This window comes from Salminus brasiliensis, chromosome 3 (assembly GCF_030463535.1).
Source record: "Salminus brasiliensis chromosome 3, fSalBra1.hap2, whole genome shotgun sequence".
Classification (NCBI taxonomy): domain Eukaryota; kingdom Metazoa; phylum Chordata; class Actinopteri; order Characiformes; family Bryconidae; genus Salminus; species Salminus brasiliensis.
This window is the reverse complement of record NC_132880.1, coordinates 3,866,310-3,886,379: the sequence shown is the minus strand read 5'-3', so window position 1 is coordinate 3,886,379 and position 20,070 is coordinate 3,866,310. Positions and strand designations below refer to the sequence as shown.

Genomic DNA, 20,070 nt, shown 5'->3' with positions numbered 1-20,070 from the left:
ATTTTTACTTTGTGTTCTGATCCCCATCAAATATCTCTTCCCTCACAGCTGTCTGACAGGAAGCAGTACAGGTGAGCCTCTCTCTGTTCTCCAGCTGACTCACAGACACCAGGCCATGAATGGGATCTCTTGATGGACAAACAGTGACCAGTGCTCTGCTTTTCTCCCTGCAGGGGTTTTGGTGGAGAACTGATGAGGCCAGCAGGTAAAGTTCTGAGTCATTTTGGTCTTTCTAAAGCTCCTAAACTCTGGGCTGTAGAAGGAACGCCGGCGCGAGCGCTGGTCACACAGCTGATGATGTGCTGATCTGTCACCTGTCAGTGTAGCAGCTGTTGCAGACGGTTTCTCGGAAGAGGTTGTTTTGCCAAACCCTTAGATCATGGCTGTGACTCAGTCAGGAGCAGGTTGTAATTCTTCTGAGGAGCGAGTATGAGGGAAGGGACCGTACCAGAAGCTTCAATCAGATAAAAGCTCAATAAAGACATTAATCTAGGGCTGCTCCCTGAAAGTGGACAGATTGGACTCGTCCTTGTCAGTCGTCTGAGATTCCTCAAGTCGGCCAGTCGAGAAGGGTTATGTTTGGGTTTTTTTTTTTTTTTTGGTTTTATTTATATATATATATTTTTAAATTGTAAATCCGACCAAAGACTTCAAAAATAAAATATAAATATATATAAATATAAATATTTATGTAAATAATTTATTTATATTTTTATTTTTAAATTATTATTACTTTTTATTGTAAATATGACCAAAGCCTTCAAAAATTACATTTAAATATAAATATTTATGTAAATAATTTATTTATATATTTTAAATTATTATTACTTTTTATTGTAAATCAGACCGAAACCTCCAAAAATTACATTTAAATATACATATTTATGTATATAATGGATTTATATTTTTGTTTTAATTATTATTACTTTTTATTGTAAATCAATATCAATAACAATATCTTTTTTTTTCTTTATTTCTTTTTAGTTAATTGTTTTTTTTTGTTTTTTTGTTTTTTTTGTATTTATTATTTGTTTATTGTTATGTTTGTTTTTTTATGAATAGATTTGATCCGATTTTCACCCATTTTCTCCTCAGTCTGGACTGCCAATTACCCAACCCGTACGTACGTAATCTCGAACCAGCGATCCTCTGATCATAGCGACAGTGCCTTAGTCCACTGGACCACCTGGGATCCCCATTAAGCGCTGCTTTTGAAGCGCTAGTCCTGGCATAGGCTTAATCCCTGTCTTGGGAAACTGACCCTATATGCCGGTAATTAAGAGTCATTCAGTCTTTCATCATGAGCAGCGTCTCTTACTGATTGTTCAATGCTCCAAAATATGTTCCTTTACGGGGAAAAGAAACACTGAGTGAACAGTCGATTCTTTGTACTGCGTAAATACATAAATCACTGAGCTTTTCAGTCATTTTTAAAGACGTGTTGTGTTTCAGTGTGCTCTAATCAGCAGTGGGGAATGCTGGGTTCCCCAAAAGCCTCTTACCAGAGAAATGAAGTGTTAAATGGTAGAGTGAGCATCACATTGAACACCCTCTCTAATAATCTCGTCACGATTTGACTACTGCTAAGCTTTTGCTTCAGCTTCTGGTATAAAACATGATCCTGGGGGCTCTGCTCTTGCGGAAATGTTGATGTGGCTTCTTTGTGAGTCATCATCAGTGCCCTCATTTTTTCATTTAGTTTTAATATTCAGTTTAACGAATAATTAACGAAGCACAGTGTGGGCGTGTATAATGAAAAGTGAAGAGTGGCGTTCGAGCCGTCGTCACAGCACACTGACCTACTCTTTCTCCCTCTCTGCCTGCAGTCTGCGTCCTTATTGAAAAGCTGTCCCTCTCCAAGATGCCGTTTAAAGACGACCCCATCATCTGTAAGTTAACACGCCGGATCAAGGATGTGGATTAATAGGAGTTATTCGTTATTTTATGGATATAAACACTATATGTCCAAATACTTGTGGACACCCGCTCTAATGAATGCATTCAGCTCCTTTAAGTTGAACCTATTGCAGATGGCACAGCTTGTCTAGTCCCTGTAGAGAAGTACTGCCATTAGAATAGGACTCTCTGGAGCAGATAAGCATGATAATATTAGGCACCGTGCCAGGGGTGGGCTAGAGGGGTATAAAGCCCCCCAGCATTGAGCTGTTGAGCAGTGGAAGAACTGTGTTCTCTGGAATGATGATGGACAAGTTTGGGGATTTGGGGAGATGTGAAGAGGTAGGGTGGTGATCATCATCATCCAACACCCTGTCCTCAAGAACGCCTTTGTCGCTGAATGCTCACAGCAATGCTCAATACTCAAAATCTAGTAGAACGACTTCTTCCCAGGACAGTAGAGACAGTTACTCCAAAAAAAGCAGAACAGACTCTTTTTAATACCCGCAGGTGTCCCAATACTTTTGTCCAGATAATGCATATTACTATGAGTTCCTGTGAGGATACGGACTGATGCTGTTCACTGTGTTGCAGGTGGCTGGCAGTCACTGATAGACGACAGTTTGAATGCTAAGCAAGGCATCCAGGTACGATGGCTCCACTGAGTCGAACAGTTTGGCGCTAATATTGATTATTATTGATTATTGATCATAGACATAACATGTGTATAGCCACCAGTTTGCATTATGGAAAAGGAGACCCTTTTTTAAAGCATGTGTGCACTTGTGTTCCCGTTCCCTGTGTAGGAGGCAGCAGTCTCAGCTCTAGCAGCTCTGTGTCAGGAATACTATCAGATCCAGCCTGGGGTGGCTGATACACACATGCAAGGTACTTTACTGACTGTGCGAGGTCTTGGTGGTCTGCTCTTTATGCAGGAGCAAACTAATAGACCCCATTTACACCTGCTCACCTCGTACATCTTGAGTAGGATCAGGGTTATATCTGGATAAGGCCAAACCACATAAATATGCAGGCGTGATCGCACTCAAAACGCATTTAAAAGGATACCGGTCCGATCACTCAAACCACTTCAGGATGTGCTCTGATCTGAGATTAGAGCTGGGCAATATGACAATATTTTATCCTATCGTGATACATTTTGGTATGGTGATAACAATACGCTTTTCTAAGCATGTGGAGGAGACTGTTATTAGTGCTTAATAAACACTGATCAGCTGCAGGTTTCAGTACTAACAGTGTAATTAGACTGGGTTAATTAGATGAAGAGCAGCAGGTGTTGCTTACAAATTACTGTATTCAGTACGGGACAGTTTTTAAGAATCCGTTGCTACTGATGTTTTTACTCTGTGATTTATATGTATTGTGATAAATATCGTGATACAGTATTTTTACCATATTGCCCAGCCCTACCTGAGAAAAATGTTTGAGCCACATTTCTATAGTAGTGTAAACACACCAAAACCCCTCCTAGTGCAACCAAAACACCCGCATTAATTGCTGTGGCACAAGCAAATTTGCATATTCCATCCCACACAGCAATCGGATTTCAGTCTCCGACTCACCGGAGATGCATTTGACTAGATAGATAGATAGATCACTTTATTTATCCCACGGGGAAAGTCAGTTTTTACAGCAGCAAAATCAAACAAGAGAGCAGCATAGTAAAGGCACTTAAAATAGTAGTAAGAAATATAATCCAATTATAAAATAAGAAGTACTAGAAAAAGTAATTGCAGTGCAGTAATTACATTAATATAATGTAATATACAAAATTAATTATGTGTAATGTAACAGTGCAGTAATTACATTAATATAATGTAGTGATGTAAGGCATCCTGGGGTATCAGTACAGTATAAGTGATAAACAATAGAGTTTTAAAGTGGCAGTGCAGATGACCGATCTGTGTGGCAGTACATAGTGATGAACAGAATAGTGTCAGATTGAGAAACAGCAGGACTGTTCTATTAGTACACTAATAGACATAGTGCACAATGCAATGTCCCGGCACAGTGACGAGGCGTTGTACAGTGAGATCGCTGTTGGGAGAAATTATCTCCTGTACCGTTCCTTGCTGCAGCGGCGCTGACTACCAAGTGTAAACGCATGTGGCTAAAATCTAATCCGGATACAATCCAGATACTAGCCACGTGAAGTGATCAGGTTTGATCAGGGTCAAATCGTCTGAACTCTGACTCTGGACCTTTTTAAGAAAGCTTTGGACTCCAGGTTTACAAATCTAGACCTTGAATCCAGGGTTTGGGACTGGAACAGGAACGGGAACAGTGAATTCAGAGGTGTCATTTTACAAGAGATTTTAAGGGCTTTGTGAGGTCCATGACCTCAAGCTGAAAAAGACGTTGGGTTGTGTAACAGGACAATGACCCAAAGCATAGAAGTTGAAAAGTGTGTATACCAGTATTGATGAACTCAAACGCATTTGCTGGTTGTTTGGTCTGAACTATGTTTCTGTGACTGTGCGTGTGTGTGTGTGCAGAGAAGTTGGTGAGTCATTATCTGGCAGCACTGAAGAGTCCGGAGATGTTGGCCTGCTGTGGATGCGCGCTGGCTCTGGGCTCTCTCCCACGCTTCATGATCCACAACAAACTCCAGCAGGTACCGGCCCTCGCACACATGTCTGCACGTAGGTAAATGCTAGCAGACTGTGTTTTAGTAGCTCTGCAGTCTTTTTAATGGGACCTATATGCGACGTATACTGACATGCATTCGCAAAAGACCCAAAGCATGCAAGTAAGAGCCAAGAGTCCCATTCATACGCATACACTCTGCATAGATCGGCCGGCTACTATATGGTCTGCTGATGCCCACACCTCAAAGTCATAGAATCTGAATCTGTTGCTGCTTGTAACCACCGCATCTTCCCAACTATGGTAAGAAGACACCTCAGATCATTAGTAGCAACCCAGCAGATTTCAGAGCATCACTACACTGCAACATGGCTTATTCAGGCTTTTTGGGACTTCACGCCAACCTGGTTGCCCATGTATTTGTGTTTTCCAGATTTTAGACGGCCTCCAGGAAGCCTGCAGGCCGACGCAGAAAAACAAAGGCTTCACGGAAGCCAGGAGAGATGCAGCCACAGCGCTGGCACAGTGAGTCACCTCCCGTCTCCTCCCCTTCTGTCTCCTCTCCTCGTCCGTCTCTCTCTCTCCTATTGTTCTCCTCTCCTGTTCCTCCTCTCCTGTGTGGTCTGCTGGAGTTTGGGAAGAGCAAACGCAATTAACGTCTGCCGAGCTTATCCTGCCCAACCTGAAATTCGTGATTTCTCTACATGATGCATCATGATCGGTTTCAGTCCGGAGCTTTGTCTAAGCTTCTATTTCTCTGTCGGTAAATCTCTCCCTCTCTTTTTTTAGGGTGTGCGTAACAGCAGGAGTGAGCGCTCAGGGCAGTGCAGACTGCGTTGTGTGTGAGGAAAACGTAAACGGCGTGTACGAAGCTCTGCTGGACTGCATGAACGACTACACCACGGACAGCCGAGGCGACGTGGGGGGCTGGTTAGTGGCCGAACACTGCAGGGTTTATCCTCCTCTAGTTTAAAAGGGGGACATGCACATATTGTGTGTGTGTGTGTGTGTGTGTTTTTTTTTTTTTTTTTTTTTCCCTTGCTAACACACCTGGCTTGAGTTATCCGCTAATTATCGAGCCCTTTATTAGCTGAGTCAAGTGTGTAAGAGCTGGAAAAACTGGAGTTAACCCCTTAAACTGTAGGAGCTCTGTCACTCTCGAAACTACAGCACCTACAGGTTGCTCAGGGATTGAGGCTGATCAGGCAGTGTTTTATATGGGTCGAGTGTTGGCTACTTTAAGCCCAGTGCACTGCAAGCTAACTCAGCGCTAATGCTAAGGCTCAGCAGTGGAGAAGGGACTTGGGCTGGATGCGGAACATGCAGAGAAGCCAGAGGCGGAGAAAGCAGTGGTACCGCATCGCCAGGGGGTCACGGCATGGTGCACGGTAGCTGAGAGGACCCATACAGACAGTACTGGGTTGTCATGGTGACATAAGCCAGCCAATAAAAGCACAAGCCCATCATAACAGCAAAACAGAGGCAAGATAACAGGGTGGTAAATAGGTGTGTTAAACAGCATCTAAGCGACTTGGTTCATGTAACTAGTCCACAAAAAAAAAACACAAGCCACTATGTGGACAAAAGTATTGGGACACCTGATATACTGATTTTGCTGTCCAGAGATAAAGGCTTTCTCCTAGATTTTGGAGGAGCATTGCTGTAAGGATTTGGTTGCACTCGTGTGTGACGAGAGGGAGGTTAGTGAGGTCAGGATGTTGGATGATCACCACCTCACCTCATCCCCAACTCCCCAACTTATCCCAAAAGTATTGGATGGAGCACCGTGCATCATTCCAGAGAGCACAGTTCACAGTCCACTGCTCCACAGTTCAATGCTGTGCATGGTGCCAATAGGTTCATGTTGATCTGCTCTAGAGTCCTAATTTTTTGGCAGTACTTTTAGCCTCCTGCAGTGCATACACACACACACACGCACACACCCTGTTGCACCCTAGGGCCATGCTTCCTACCTGAGCAATATCAGCCTGCATTCCTCGCTGCAGCAGAACGGAAATCACAACAGAGAGCCACAGGCTGGACAGACAAGACAGAGCCACGGCAGTGAAGATCACAGCGAAGAGGAGGCCAGGAGGAAATGAGAGGCCTGCTTTGATAAGGGGTCTGATTCTGATTTCGTCTGGTGTCTGACCCTGCGCTTGACTCTCTTCCTTTTCCTGGTGTGTTTCAGGGTGCGAGTAGCAGCCATGACGGGCCTGCAGGACGTGACGCTAGAGGTCTCCGGATCGGCACCTGAGCTCCTGTCTCCTGCCATGTGAGTGCCTGCCATGCAGCCTCCTCACTCGTACTGAGTCTCTGAGCCTGTTCACACCTGCGGTTCAGATCCGGAGAGTTCTCTTATCAAGGTGGTCCGGCTCTGGGAGGCCGCGAACAGTTTTGAGGAATGGTGGCGTTTCCACAACGTGGTAAAATGGTAGATGGTTCTCACATTCCTGGTTTCGGCTCTGTCAGGAAATGTTTAGGACTGTTTTAAACCACAGAGGAACTCACTCCGGAGTACTGCCAGCTGTGGCCGATCATCTGCTGGTAAAAACACAACCCAGGGAAACCAGGGAAACCAGTATCCATTACAGTAGTGATCACTCCAGTTAACTTCTTTTCGGCGTCCATATTTCCGCTTTTCCTAACCGGATCCAGACACGGAAAGCTCATTCCGTTAAATGTGGTCGGTATGCGTCTTTCCACTTCCGAATGTGGTTTGAGTGATCTGGCCGTAATCCAATCACAGTGCGTCCTGAGTGTGTTAGGCACACCTGTTTTTTTTCATGAGCTCAGCTGAAATCGGAAAGTTATCCGATCACCGGAAACGAAAGCGGAATGCCAGGTGTCCCTGTCCAAGCCCTTTCACCCACACTGTTAAGAACCAAGCATGTCCTGCCTGCTCAGATGCATCGAGTTTTAGACTGGGGCTTCAAAGCTGCAAGCCCAATCAGGGTCTTTCACGTATCTTGGAAAAAGTTTATTTATTTATTTAATAAATGTATTTCCGTTCGTTTGTTTTTTTATCCGTTTTCTCCCCAATTTAGATCACCAATTACCCAACCCGTACGTATTCTTCCCCTCCCTCATCACACGCAACACCCCCGACACCCCGTGAGGGCCAGCCACACCTCTTTTTCGAACTGCCGCCGATGCGACATCACAGTATACCCGCGTAGCAGACGCCAGTGATGGCCAGCGCAGCACTAGAGTGTTGTGGGAAGAGAGAGTGCCATCTACCCACCCTAAGAGAGAGCAAGGCCAATTGCGCTCTCTTGGGGCCCCAGCTGCCCATGGCTAGCAGCGTGATCAGGATACGAACCAGCGGTCCTCTGATCACAGTGCCCGCGCCTTAGTCCGCTGGACCACCCCTGGGGCCCTGAAACCCTGGAAATAGGCTTTCACTAGTGGACTGGGGGTACACACATTTTTTTGGGGGGGGTGTAAAGATAACAAGACTGTGATGTAACAGTTTTGGGGTTTTGAAATTGTCACATTTTTGTTGTATTTATGTGGGTTTGGGGCTCTCATTATTCAACTGTGCCAAAGGAAAATACAGTGTTCCATTCTAGGGCACCTTTAACAAACCCTGGGAAGAGTGTATCATTAGAACAGGTGAGATCGCTGCCGTTCGAACCCGGGTGGGGGCTGATAAGTAGCCCTAATCCCCCAAAGGAGACCACAGTGCAGCCACTGAAGCGCCATCTCCTCTGCAGACCTTTTATCAAACCTGAGACAAATGTATGCCTTCCTCATCTCTATTTGTCCTCTTCTGTCTCCCTGTTTGTTCGTCTTCCCCCCCTGTGTGCAGCTGCCAGCGAATGATGTGCTGCCTGGCCCAGCAGGCCGCAGAGAAGATTGACCGCTACAGAGCACACGCTGGCAGTGTGTTCCTGCGGCTGCTCCACAGCACACAGCCTGCAGTACCTCACATCCCCCACAGGGAGGAGCTCCTCAACATCTTCCCTCTGTGAGTGTCTTGGTGGAGGGAGCTTTCAATGCCCAGGTCCTCTGTAACCCATAACATGTGTGTGTGTGTGTGTGTGTGTGTGTGTGTGTGTGTGTGTTTGAAAACTTGCTCTGTGTTTAAAATATATCCTCATTCAAAAGTTTGGTCACCCCATTTCACAGACTAGTAGCCACCTAGAAACCACCTTGCAGCACTCCGCACTCTAGTCTCTAAGCAACAACATAACAACCATCTGAAATATGATGGAAAACACCGAACACTATACCGTCCATCTAGCAACACCATAGCAACCACCTGGCAACTACTTAGCACCACCACAGCAACCACTCTGGATACCACCAAACTGCCTAGAAACTATCTAGCAACACTGTAGCATCTATCTAGCGAACACTTAGCAACATCGTACCAACCTGGGATACCATAGCAACCACCTTGAATCCATGTTCATTGCATCTACCTTGGATACCATAGCAACCACTTGGTACCATGCTAGCAACCATCTGTGACACAACCACCCAACATTTAAAGCATAAATCTAGCAACCACTTAGCAAACCACCTGAGGCACCATAGCAGCAGCTTAGCAACTGCCTAGCAACCATAGCAACCACCTTTCAACGACTTAGCGACACCATAGCAACCATTTTGGATACCACAGCTTAGAAAACTGCTTAGAAACTACCTAGCAACACTGTATCATCTATCTAGCGAACACTTCGTACCAACCTGGGATACTGTACCAACCACCTTGAATCCATGTTCATAGCAGCTACCTTGGATACCATAGCAACCACTCGGTAACACACTAGCTATCACACAGCAAGACCCGGACAACCTCAAAGCACACCATAGCACCCACCTGGAATACCATGGCAAGCACCTAGCAACACTGTATCCATCCATCTAAACAGTATTAGCTATTAGCCTACATTTCAGATAATATCAAACCCTATGTACCACGTGTGTGTGTGTGTGTGTGTGTGTGCGTGTGTGAGTGAGAGTCTGTATAGTAGACTTCTCATGAGAGCCGAGGCAGTGTAGTTATAAAGTGTGGGAATCCTGCTGACCTAAGAGTGTATCCGTTGTCCACACGCTGGGAAAACTACGGCTAAAACGGCGATTACCGAGCGTAATGTTACAGAAACACTCTTACGCTGCTGTTCTCGTCCAGCTCTTATCTCCACCATGTGTTGAGATGGAAGATGAAGTGGACTTGGCCGTGTCCACACTTCATTCTATCAGTTATTACTTCTGTCGTAGAGCGGAGTGTGCTGTTACTCTCTCAGAGTGATATCCGCAGATACCGGCACTCCATGCTGCAACAGGTCAGCACAAACGACCCTGGCTGTCAGCACACACTGAGGCTGGTGTGTTCAGTGGCAGGTCGCTCCACAGATGGGCTTGGAGGCTTTGGGGGGGTTTATTCTATAAATGGGTGAGATGTGGAACGTGTGGTTTTGTTTTCTGGACAGGGGAAGACATGACGTTCTTATCAGGTCTGTTATACATACGTTTGTGTGTGGGGGGGGTGGTCTGCGCTGAGTGAGACACCATAGAAATACCCAAAATACCATGGTAAACACCTACCAGTACTATAGCATCCATCTAGCAACCACTTGAGACATCATAGCACCCACCTGGGATACCATGCTTATACCATGCCAGTAGGCAACTGCCTATTGACCATCGTCATATCAAACACCTAGGAACAGTAAAGCATCCATCTAGCAACCGCTTAGCAACAACATAGCAACCCCATGGGATACCATAGCAAATGCCCATCAGCCACCTAGCAGCACTCCCACTAACAACCACTAAGCAACACTATCTACCTGAAATAGCATAGCACCAAATACCTAGCAATAGGATAGCATCCATCTAGTGACCACTAAGCAACATCATAGCAACCACCTGAGATACCGTGGTAAACACCTTACAACACGGTAGCATTCATCTAGCAGCCACTTGGCAACACAGTACCAACTGCTTAACAACCACCAGAAATACTATAGCGAACACCTCGAAACCGTAAAGCATTCATCTAGCAACCACTTAGCAACGCCATAGCAACCACTTGGAATACCATAGCATGGAAGTGGGAACTACTTTTTGTTTGTTTGTTTCTAATCCAGAACAACGTTCTAGATTAAATGGTAAAATGATCTAGAACGGAAGGATGATGGTATTAACCAGTGAACCTCTACTGTTGCAGGGACAGCGGGGAGTCTCTGAACTGGAACGCAGCGTCTCAGGCTTTCCCACACGTCACCCAGCTGCTGCGGCTGCCCGTCTACCAGTATCACACACTGCTTGGCCTGACCGTGTCTGTGGGCGGGCTCACCGAGACCACGGTAAGGATCATTAACACAGATCACTGCCATGGCGACGTCAGACCAACATCAACATCACCTTCGCCTGACGGATGATAATGCTGAGAAGATCAAAATAAAATAAAAACTGTTGTGTGGCTTGGTTGCTAGGTGGTTGCTATGGTGTTGCTAAGTGATATGTTTGGTGATTTCTGTTTTGCTGCAGAAGTGGTTGCTAGGTGGCTTCTGTGGTGTTGGTATGTGATTGGTAGATGGGTGCTTTTCTAGAATTACTAGAATTCTAGAATTACTTTTTCTAGGTGTTTGCTAGGTGGTTGCTGTGGAGCCTCTGATGGTTGCTAGTGTGTTGCCAAGTGGTTGCTATGGTGTCGCTAAGTAGTTGCTAGATGGTTGCAGTGGGATCCCAGGTGTTTGTGACATGTTGCTAAGTAGTTGCTATGTGATTGCTATGGTGTTGATAAGTGGTTTACTGTACTATGGCTGTTGCCTTGCTATCCCAGGTGGTTCCCAGGTTGTCCTAGGTGGTTGCTAGCGTGTTGCCAATTTAATTGCTAGGGTGTTGCTAATTAGTTGCTGGGTGGGTGATATGGTATCCCAGGTAGCTGCTATGGTGTTGCTAAGTAGACGGTATAGTGTTGTTGGGTGTTTGCCATAAGATTTCAGGTGGTTGCTATTGTGTTGCTTAGAGGTTGTTAGTACAAGGTATTGTATCCTGGGGTCCCACAGCAACCATGTTGCAACTACTTAGCTACACCACAGCAACCACCTAGGACACCACAGAAACTGCAGAGCAACCGTCTGAAATACCTTAGCAAACATCTTGAAAAAGTAAAGCATCCATCTACCAATCACTTACCTACGCCACAGAAACCACCTAGCAACCACCTTGCAGCAAAATGGAAATCACCACAAATGTCACCTAGCAACACCATAGCAACCAAGGGTGTTGCTAATTAGTTGCTGGGTGGTTGATATGGTATCCCAGGTAGCTGCTATAGTGTTGTTAGATAGACGCTATAGTGTTGTTGGGTGTTTGCCATTAGATTTCAGGTGGTTGCTATGGTTTTGCTGTTAAGTTGTTGGTACAGGGTATTGTAGAGGAACACTGACTAGGATTTCCTTCGTCTGGATGACCTCGTTTTCATCTCAGTGATTAAATTCTGCCTCAAATTCTGAAAATGATGTGGATGTTCCCTTATTTACCCCTTTTCTCACCCCTGTGAAAAACACTCCCACAACATGACCAGCCCTTACCCATTTACACCACCGCAGCATAAACACGGCAGGCCAGCGGAGCAGCACTGAGGCCAGTGCAGGGGAGAGCAGAGCAGATGGGGCGAGACTGGCGTGCAGCACAGGCCCATAGAGGGAGCAGTAACTGTGCCTGCAGTGACCGTGATAGGGTTTGTTTAGGTGTGATGGACCAAGAGGTGGAACCACAGAAGATCTCAGATGCTCATGTTTTAGATGTCCAAATGTTTGTGGACGCCCCTTTTAATGAATGTATTCAGCTAGAGCTTATCTAGCCCCTGTAGAGAAGTACTGCCAATAGAATAGGAATCAGATTAAGGAATAGGAGCAGATCAATAGGATCCATGGCGCCATGAACCTAATACTAGCCAGGTGTGGGCTAGAGGGGTATCAAGCCTCCTAGCATTGAGCTGTAGAGCTGTGGAGGAACGGTGTTCTCTGGAATAATGGATGGAATGATTGGGGAGTTAAGGGTGAAGTGGGTGCTGATCATCCAACTGCCTCATCTGCTGAATGCAATCAAATCCTCACAGCAATGCTCTAGACTAGAGGTGCTTACTCCAGAAAAAGCAGGATTAACTTTTTTTTCCCTCTTCTTTCAGAAGAAACAATGAATGAGCAGGTGTCCCAATACTTTTGTCATTTTGAGTGTATGTAGTTCTGCTCAGAGTTCTGGTCTGCTCTGTCTTAAAGATTCAAATTCATACCAGTCATGTCTCAGCTGATCGACTGTATCTGGGATCAATGATCAATCAGGTTCACTTCATTTTTTTTCCCGAACTTTTTCCTTTAAAGTGCGACAGCACGCACCCCACCAGAGACCCTCTGAGACAGTAGGTGTTTAGCTGCCTGTCAGTTGAAGACTAAGTGAGTGTGTGAAGCTTCTCCAGTGGCATGTCTGTGTAAATTGTTAGTAAGGTGGCCGTCTGGATTCTGATCTTGGCTCTCCAGGTTTCCAGGTGACTCTTAAAAATGTTTTATGTGGTACGAGAGGCGGCCTTCTCCCGCTCCGGCCCCAGCCGGGCCTCCAGGACGAGGAGCTCAGCAGAAACAATGGGCCAGAGCTCATTGAGCATTACTGGAGCTGGAGCAGAGAAGGGGGGGCTGGCAGGAGCTGGGGTCCAGCGTTTCAGTGATGAATGAGGGCTTCTGGAGGGAATCTGCTTTCCACTATGGCTCTAGCTCACTCGCTCGCTAAATCTCTCTCACTCCAACTCTCTATCTTTCTCTGTTTATCTCTCTCTCTCATGAACTGTCTCACTTTTTCTTTGTATCTCTCTCTCTCTGTCTGTCTGTCTGTCTCTCTGTCTGTCTGTCTCTAATTAAAGAAAAATAAGGTGGCGGGTTTTAATAGGTGCTGAGAGCTCCCTCCGCTTTGTAGACCCGTTGTAATTCCTAAAGGACTTTGAAGAACCTCTGTTTAAAGGGTGCATCAAGAAGACGAACTACCTAAACATTCAAATGGTTCTTTGATTTGTCATGATTCCATACAGAACCATTGTCAGTACTTGTCAGAACCTTGAAGAACCTCCTTTGTAGGCTACAATGCCCCTGTAATGATATTTGTGTATTTATCTCCACAGGTGCATTTTTCCTCCCGCTCTTTGTTTGAGCACCTGAAGAGCATCCAGCAGAACAGTGCAGCGCTGCAGCAGATCGGAGACACGCTGCTGCGGGTCTTCAGAGACAACCTCCGCAACGACAGGTAGAACCACGCCTCTGTCTGGAGAGCACTGAGCACTGAGCAGGCCACGAGGAACTTTCAGCTAAACCTAAGCCTGCCTTTGGTTCTGCATCTGTTGATGTCCATACACTACTTGTCCAAATGTTTGTGGACACCCCTTCTCTTGAATGCATTCAGCTGCTTGAAGTTACACCAATTGCACACACGTACACAGCTTGTCTAGTCCCTGTAGAGAAATACTGCCAATAGAATAGGACTCTCTGCAGCAGATAAAAATCATGAACCTCTTGGCACCATGCTGCCTAATGGCGTGGGCTAGAGGGGTATAAAGCCCCCCAGCATTGAGCTGTGGAGCAGTGGAAGAACTGTGTTCCCTGGAATGATGGACGGTGCTCCATCCACAATTAATGGTAATTTGACATCCTGTTCTCACCAACGCTCTTGTCGCTGAATGCAATCAAATCCTCACAGCAATGCTCTTCCAAAATCTAGTAGAAAGCCTTTTCTCAGTGGAGACAGTGGAGACAGTTACTCCAACAAAGGCAGGATCAACTATTTTTTTAATAGCCTTGATTTCAGAAGAAACAATGAACAATGAGCATGTGTCCCAATACTTTTGTCCATATAGTGTATTCCTGAGACAATATATTATTTAAAATAATTTGCATAATAATAAACTACTTTATATTTTCCCCACCCAACAGAGTGTCCGTCCCCCTGATGTGGACGCTGGACCAGATGCTGTCCAACGGCTGCTTTGAGCTCTTCACCAACGAGGAGGAGTGAGTCTAGACACAGGGGTCGCACACTGCCTAGATTAGGGGAACCCAGTTCTGCTCCTGGATGGCTGGTCTCCAGCAGAGTTTGATGATTCCTCTGCTGAAACCCAGCAGCTCCACCAGGGGCCGGATTCCCAAAAGCTTTCCGAAGAAAATAATCACAAAGGATTTAAAGAAATTCATAAGAAGTGATTTGAACTGAACGATTCTTACCTTCATCTTCTCTCTCTCTCTATATGTCTCTCGCCCTCTCTCTCTCTCTCTCTCTCTCTCTCTCCCTCCCCCTCTCCCCTCAGTCACCCGTTCTGTGTGGAGCTGCTGTCTCTGTGTAAAGAGGAGATTAAGAAATCGATGGACACTAAGAAGTTGCGCTCCTGCATAGCTGTGTAAGTGCTGCATTGAGGGTGGTGGCATCTCGGAAACCGCTGGCTTTGTGGGATGTTCTAGAGCTGCCGTAGTGAAGATGTACCGAGAATGGGCTTCTCGCATTTACAGTGCTTAGATGGTCATGATATTGTATTATAATTCATTATTGTATTATATGTGTATATTATAAATAAATGTGTGTGTGTATGTGTGTGGGTGTGTGTGTGGTTGGGAGGGTCTCATTGTTTTTCCCCCTCGTCTTCCCTCAGGTACTGTGGCCTCATCCAGTTTCAGGGAGATGTGAGAAAGAAGGTCCTTAGCCAGTTAATGATCCTGCTTGGTCATCGTTTCCCTCTGGTCAGTGTCTGTGTTTGTGTTTGTGTGTGTGTGTGTGTGTGTGTGTGTGTAACTGACCCTTCCCTTTTCCCCTGCATCTCAGCCTCAGTGCAGCTGCACATCTGAAATGCAGGTCTGTAGGGAGATGGAGTCTGGGGGGAGATGTTGCACATGGCATTATTTGTGCAACTTTGCTGTGGCACTGCCAGCCTGCTGCCAGAGACATGATGCCATTGCTGACCTCTTAAACAGTGAGAGATGGTCCTAATAGGGTCAGGAAATAGGGTCAGTAACTGCTGTGAGGGATTCTCTATTTACTGTAAAATTCAAATGTAAGGAACAGAAGTGTGGACCCACTCAGAGACCCTTGCAGTTCAAGCAGATGTGGCTGGCTGTCTGTCTGTCTGTCTATCTGTCTGTATGTCTATCTACATATCTCCTAGCTATCTCTGTCTATCTGTCTGTCTCTCTGTCTGTATAGCTGTCTACACATCTGTTGGTCTATGTGTCTGTATATATGCCTACATATATGTCTATCTATCTCTCTGTCTGTCTATCTCTCTATTTGTCTTTCTGCATATCTGCCTATACATATACCTGTCTGTCTGTATAGCTGTCTACACATCTGTGTGTCTGTCTATATGTCTTTATATCTGTCGGTCGGCCTGTCTGTATATCTGTCTACATATGTCTCTCTATCTCTGTGTCTGCTTGTCTGTCTGTCTATCTGTATATACATCTACCTGTCTGTCTGTATAGCTGTCTACATATCTGTTTGTCTGTGTGTCTGTCTATATATCTGTATATCTGTCTGTCAGTCTGTCTGTATTTCTGTTTGCCTAAATATATCTCTGTCTATCTCTCTGTTTGTCTCTCGGCCTGTCTATCTGCCTGTGTCTATCTGTCTATCTCTCTGTCTGTCTGTCTGTCTTATCGATGAATCTATCGGACTGTCTGTATAGCTGTCTATACATCTGTTTGTCTGTGTCTGTCATTGTCTGTCTATATGTTTGTATATCTGTCTGCCTGCCTGCCTGCCTATGTGTCTGTATATTTGTCTGTCTCTCTGTCTGACTGACTATCGATTTATCTGTCTTTCTGTCTGTCTGTCTGTCTACAGATGAGAAAGGTCACCGCCACTCACGTGTATGAGATGCTGCTGACGTATGACGACGTTGTGGACGGGGCGGTGCTGGACGATGTGATGGCCGTGCTCAGTGACACTGATTGGTGAGCGTTTGCTCTGGGATTATGGGAGACAGTCTCCGTCTCAGAGTCCAGACTGACCTCATTCCCTCTGCTCTTCTTTTATTCCCTGTCAGGGAGGAGGACCTCAGCACAGTGCGGATACACAGGAACCAGATCTGTGATTGGCTGGGAGTGCCGCAACCCACTATTCCAGCTAAGGTAACACAGTTTAGAGGCCCTTGAAAAGTCTAGTGTTGCAGCAGGTCCATTTTTTGCTGTTTCTTTGCTGAAGAGGGTGGTAACTTTGTTCATATGGGTGTTGATGGTATACTGGTAACTACTTACCCCACCCCTCACATCCATTCTCAATATGATAATATGATAATAAAAAGTTTTTATTTATGATAAATGGATCGTCTCCATTTATATTTTTGACATAATGTGAATCTGGCAGTTGTTTTTTTTTTACTTTGTGTCATAATTTCATGATGAATGGACCAATAGAAATGCTCCAAAATTTTTTTGGAATAAAATCTTTTCCCGTTGACTTTGGCATTGAAAGTTAAGAAGGTTTCTCTTATTAGGGGAAAAAAAAAAAATATATATATATATATATATATATATATATATATATATATATGGTGTATACATTTTTATTGCTCCATTCATCATGACATTATGACACAAAGTAAAGAACAACTGCCAGATTACATTATGTCAAAAACATCATAAATGAAGAGGGTATTGGGAGGGTATTATTATTGTGTGTGTGTGTGTGTGTGTGTATATATATTTATGTATATATGTATATGTATTTATATATATATATATGATATAATATGCTATTTAGTAATACAGACGTTAAAGTTATTTGCCAAATATATGCCGTATTTTATAGTTTAATAAAACTATTGTTGGTATTATTAATATTGGTTTTATAATATTGTTTTCTAGGAAAAACTTTTTATTATTTGACATTTTGAATAAAACATAATAATATAAAAATTATTTCTAGCTTGTTGCATTTTCATAAGTATTGTATAAGGTCAGTCTGGCAGTTGTTCTTTAAATTGTGTCAGAATTTCATGAACGGACCAATAAGAATGCTCCAGCAGAACTTAAAATTCTAAATAAAATCTATTGACTTCCATTAAAGGTTAAGTTGTTTTTATTTCTTTCTGTAAAGATGCCAGTTTTTTTCACAGCAGTGATGTTGGCGATAATGGCTCATTTTGATTGCAGGGCATCAGCAGGTACCCCTGATAATACATTATAGGAGCTTCCTGTGGCATTTGCTAGGTAATTCGGGAGCTAATTTGGAAGCTCTTTCTCCAAACAAACTCAAACAAGCTGTCGAGCTCTTTTTACTGTTTTGTGAAAAGCTATTTGTAAATGTTTCTAAAGCAGGATTAGAAAACCTGCTGGATTTATTAAGTGTAGCACTGCTCTGTAGTCATGATTTTAAAAAATCAAATACGAGAATCACCAATATAGCTAATATTTCCGTAAATGCTACTAATGTTTTCCGTTTTGAGAAGTCTCATGTGCTTTTTTTTTTTTCCTTGATCATTTGGAGCTGATCATTTTGCTGTCTGCTCCAGACTTCTTTTCAAAGATCGTTTCTGCCGTCGTAATCTGGAAAATGTCAGCTGGAATAATAACCGGCAGCCCAGCCTGGCTCTCCTCCAGTCCTGCTCTCATTGACTGCATTAGCAGAGCTCAGTAGTTCACTTTCTCGTCACATTCTCACCTGTTCTCCATCTGCCCTTTCCCTCAGCTCTGATTTCTCAGTTTATTCCAGCAGAGTCTTCCGCCACCATCCTTCCGTCACTCTCGAGTCTCGAGTCTCGCCACCCTGCTTTCACAGACATTGTGCAGTCATCACTGTGGAGGCCTTTAGAAAGCAGCAGGCATTTTTAATGTCAGATTTTTTTTAGCACAGTGTTAATAATGATGATTTTGTCATTTCTGATCATCCCAGTGGAGAATACAAGAGAGAGAACACTGAAACTGGAATTCTGGAATAATTTTAGTGTCATTTTTTTATGATGATTGAAATATGTTTTATTTTTATTAGATTTTTATTTAGTTTCTCAAATTTTTCACTTTTTGCTCCCAGTTTGGTACTGCCAGTTAACCCACCCCTCTGTGGCTCCCCCTAGCTCTAGTAATTGCCCCGACACTATACATGCCAAGTCAGCCACTGTCTTTTTTTTTTTTTTTTTTTAAACTGCTGCCAGTGCGACGTCGCCGGACGAAGGAAAGCACCGGGCCCCCAGCTCCAAAACACCAGCTAACGGCCGCCTGTGCCAGCCAACATCACTTCCAGAGTGGTGAGGGGTGAGGGAGAGCGCCATCTACCCACCCGGAGAGAGCACGGCCAGTTGTGCTCACTCAGACTCTGACTGCTGATGGCAAAGCGGCATGGCTCTGGATTTAAACTCAAGACCCCCGGGCCACAGTGGTAGCGCATTAGACCACTGAGCCGCTCGAAGCCTCGTCAGTGTCATTTTAATTATTCATGTCTCTTTCTGCTTGTGCTTTTTTCCAGAGTCCAGCCCAGTAGTCCAGCCCAGCTGGACAGAAGCTGCCGTTCCTGAACCCCCCCCTCGACCACACCCTCCACACCATCCGTATTCCTGTCCTGTTCGGCTAGAGCGTCGGATCAGCTTGTACCGTCAGGAATGTTTTCGCCTGTGAGAGAAAATAAAACTGAGAACACACGTTCATACGACTTCTATTCATTTGGGGGGAGAGGGAGGTGTTTTCCAGGTTCGACTGAATAAAGCCCTAACCAAAGGTTCTCCCACAGAGCTCGAGGTTTATAGCTCTGTAGGAATTTCCTCTTGTTCCGTCAAGCGCACACCCACGATGTGGTTAATTGGGTTACGAGAGAGAGCACAAGTGTATGGGGAGCAGTTGGATTACATAGCCCCCTCACACCCCTAAACAATTAGCAACCCGGCTCAATTCCCCCACCACGGAAGAGCCGAGGCAACAGTGCTCCAGAAAAACAACTCGGCACTGAAACTCAATCTGATCCTGCTCACCGCGCTCCAGGGAAAGCGTTAACATTTAGCCGGAGAGGAGGAAGTCGCTCTCTGTGAATTCACCAACCACATGGCAAGCAATGCCAATTACCACAAGTACACCATTTACTATTGAGCAACATAAAAAAATGAAATACTAAGATCTAATTATGTCACGACTGCTCTGTAAGGCTATTAGACGAACAGTCAGGATTCTCTAAACAGTCTTTTCTGTGTAAGCCTAGCCAGAATAAACACATGCTGCATATATTTGTATTTTTGTTAAGGCTCACATATATAAATATACTTTTATTATCTATATAAACCTATAAAAACAAATATATACTTAAAAAACATTCATTTTTAACATACATTTTCTGTATAGACCTACAGAAACTATTGAAAATATTAGATTTTTTATACAGGCCTACAAAAAGGGATATTTAATAACTTTCAGTTTAAGCCTAAATTTATTTTTACTAAATTATTTATAAAAATATAAAAATAAATATATACTTTTTTCTGTATAGGCCTACGGTTTTTTCCCAATTTTTTTTTCATAGACCTACAAAAATGAAGATTAATTTATATATACATATACACAAGCCGACACCATTTTTTAAAAGACCTTTTTA

General features: G+C 44.3%; 1 protein-coding gene across 6 annotated transcripts in view; it reads left to right on the top strand.

Moving 5' to 3' along the window:
• The window catches only part of tbcd (tubulin folding cofactor D), a 52,851-nt gene extending 33,716 nt beyond the window's left edge, over nt 1-19,135 (top strand). For all 6 annotated transcript variants that reach the window (XM_072675201.1, XM_072675207.1, XM_072675206.1 and 3 more), the window contains exons 23-40: nt 49-71; nt 174-205; nt 1,827-1,889; nt 2,491-2,543; nt 2,703-2,784; nt 4,413-4,531; nt 4,937-5,028; nt 5,293-5,433; nt 6,695-6,778; nt 8,315-8,473; nt 10,685-10,823; nt 13,637-13,758; nt 14,442-14,519; nt 14,813-14,902; nt 15,152-15,239; nt 16,339-16,448; nt 16,541-16,625; nt 18,958-19,135. In XM_072675201.1, coding sequence (XP_072531302.1) covers nt 49-71; nt 174-205; nt 1,827-1,889; nt 2,491-2,543; nt 2,703-2,784; nt 4,413-4,531; nt 4,937-5,028; nt 5,293-5,433; nt 6,695-6,778; nt 8,315-8,473; nt 10,685-10,823; nt 13,637-13,758; nt 14,442-14,519; nt 14,813-14,902; nt 15,152-15,239; nt 16,339-16,448; nt 16,541-16,625; nt 18,958-18,972 — 1,575 coding nt within the window. In that variant the 3' untranslated portion in view covers nt 18,973-19,135. The remainder of the gene's footprint in view (nt 1-48; nt 72-173; nt 206-1,826; nt 1,890-2,490; nt 2,544-2,702; nt 2,785-4,412; nt 4,532-4,936; nt 5,029-5,292; nt 5,434-6,694; nt 6,779-8,314; nt 8,474-10,684; nt 10,824-13,636; nt 13,759-14,441; nt 14,520-14,812; nt 14,903-15,151; nt 15,240-16,338; nt 16,449-16,540; nt 16,626-18,957) is intronic.
• Nucleotides 19,136-20,070: the final 935 nt, after the last annotated feature.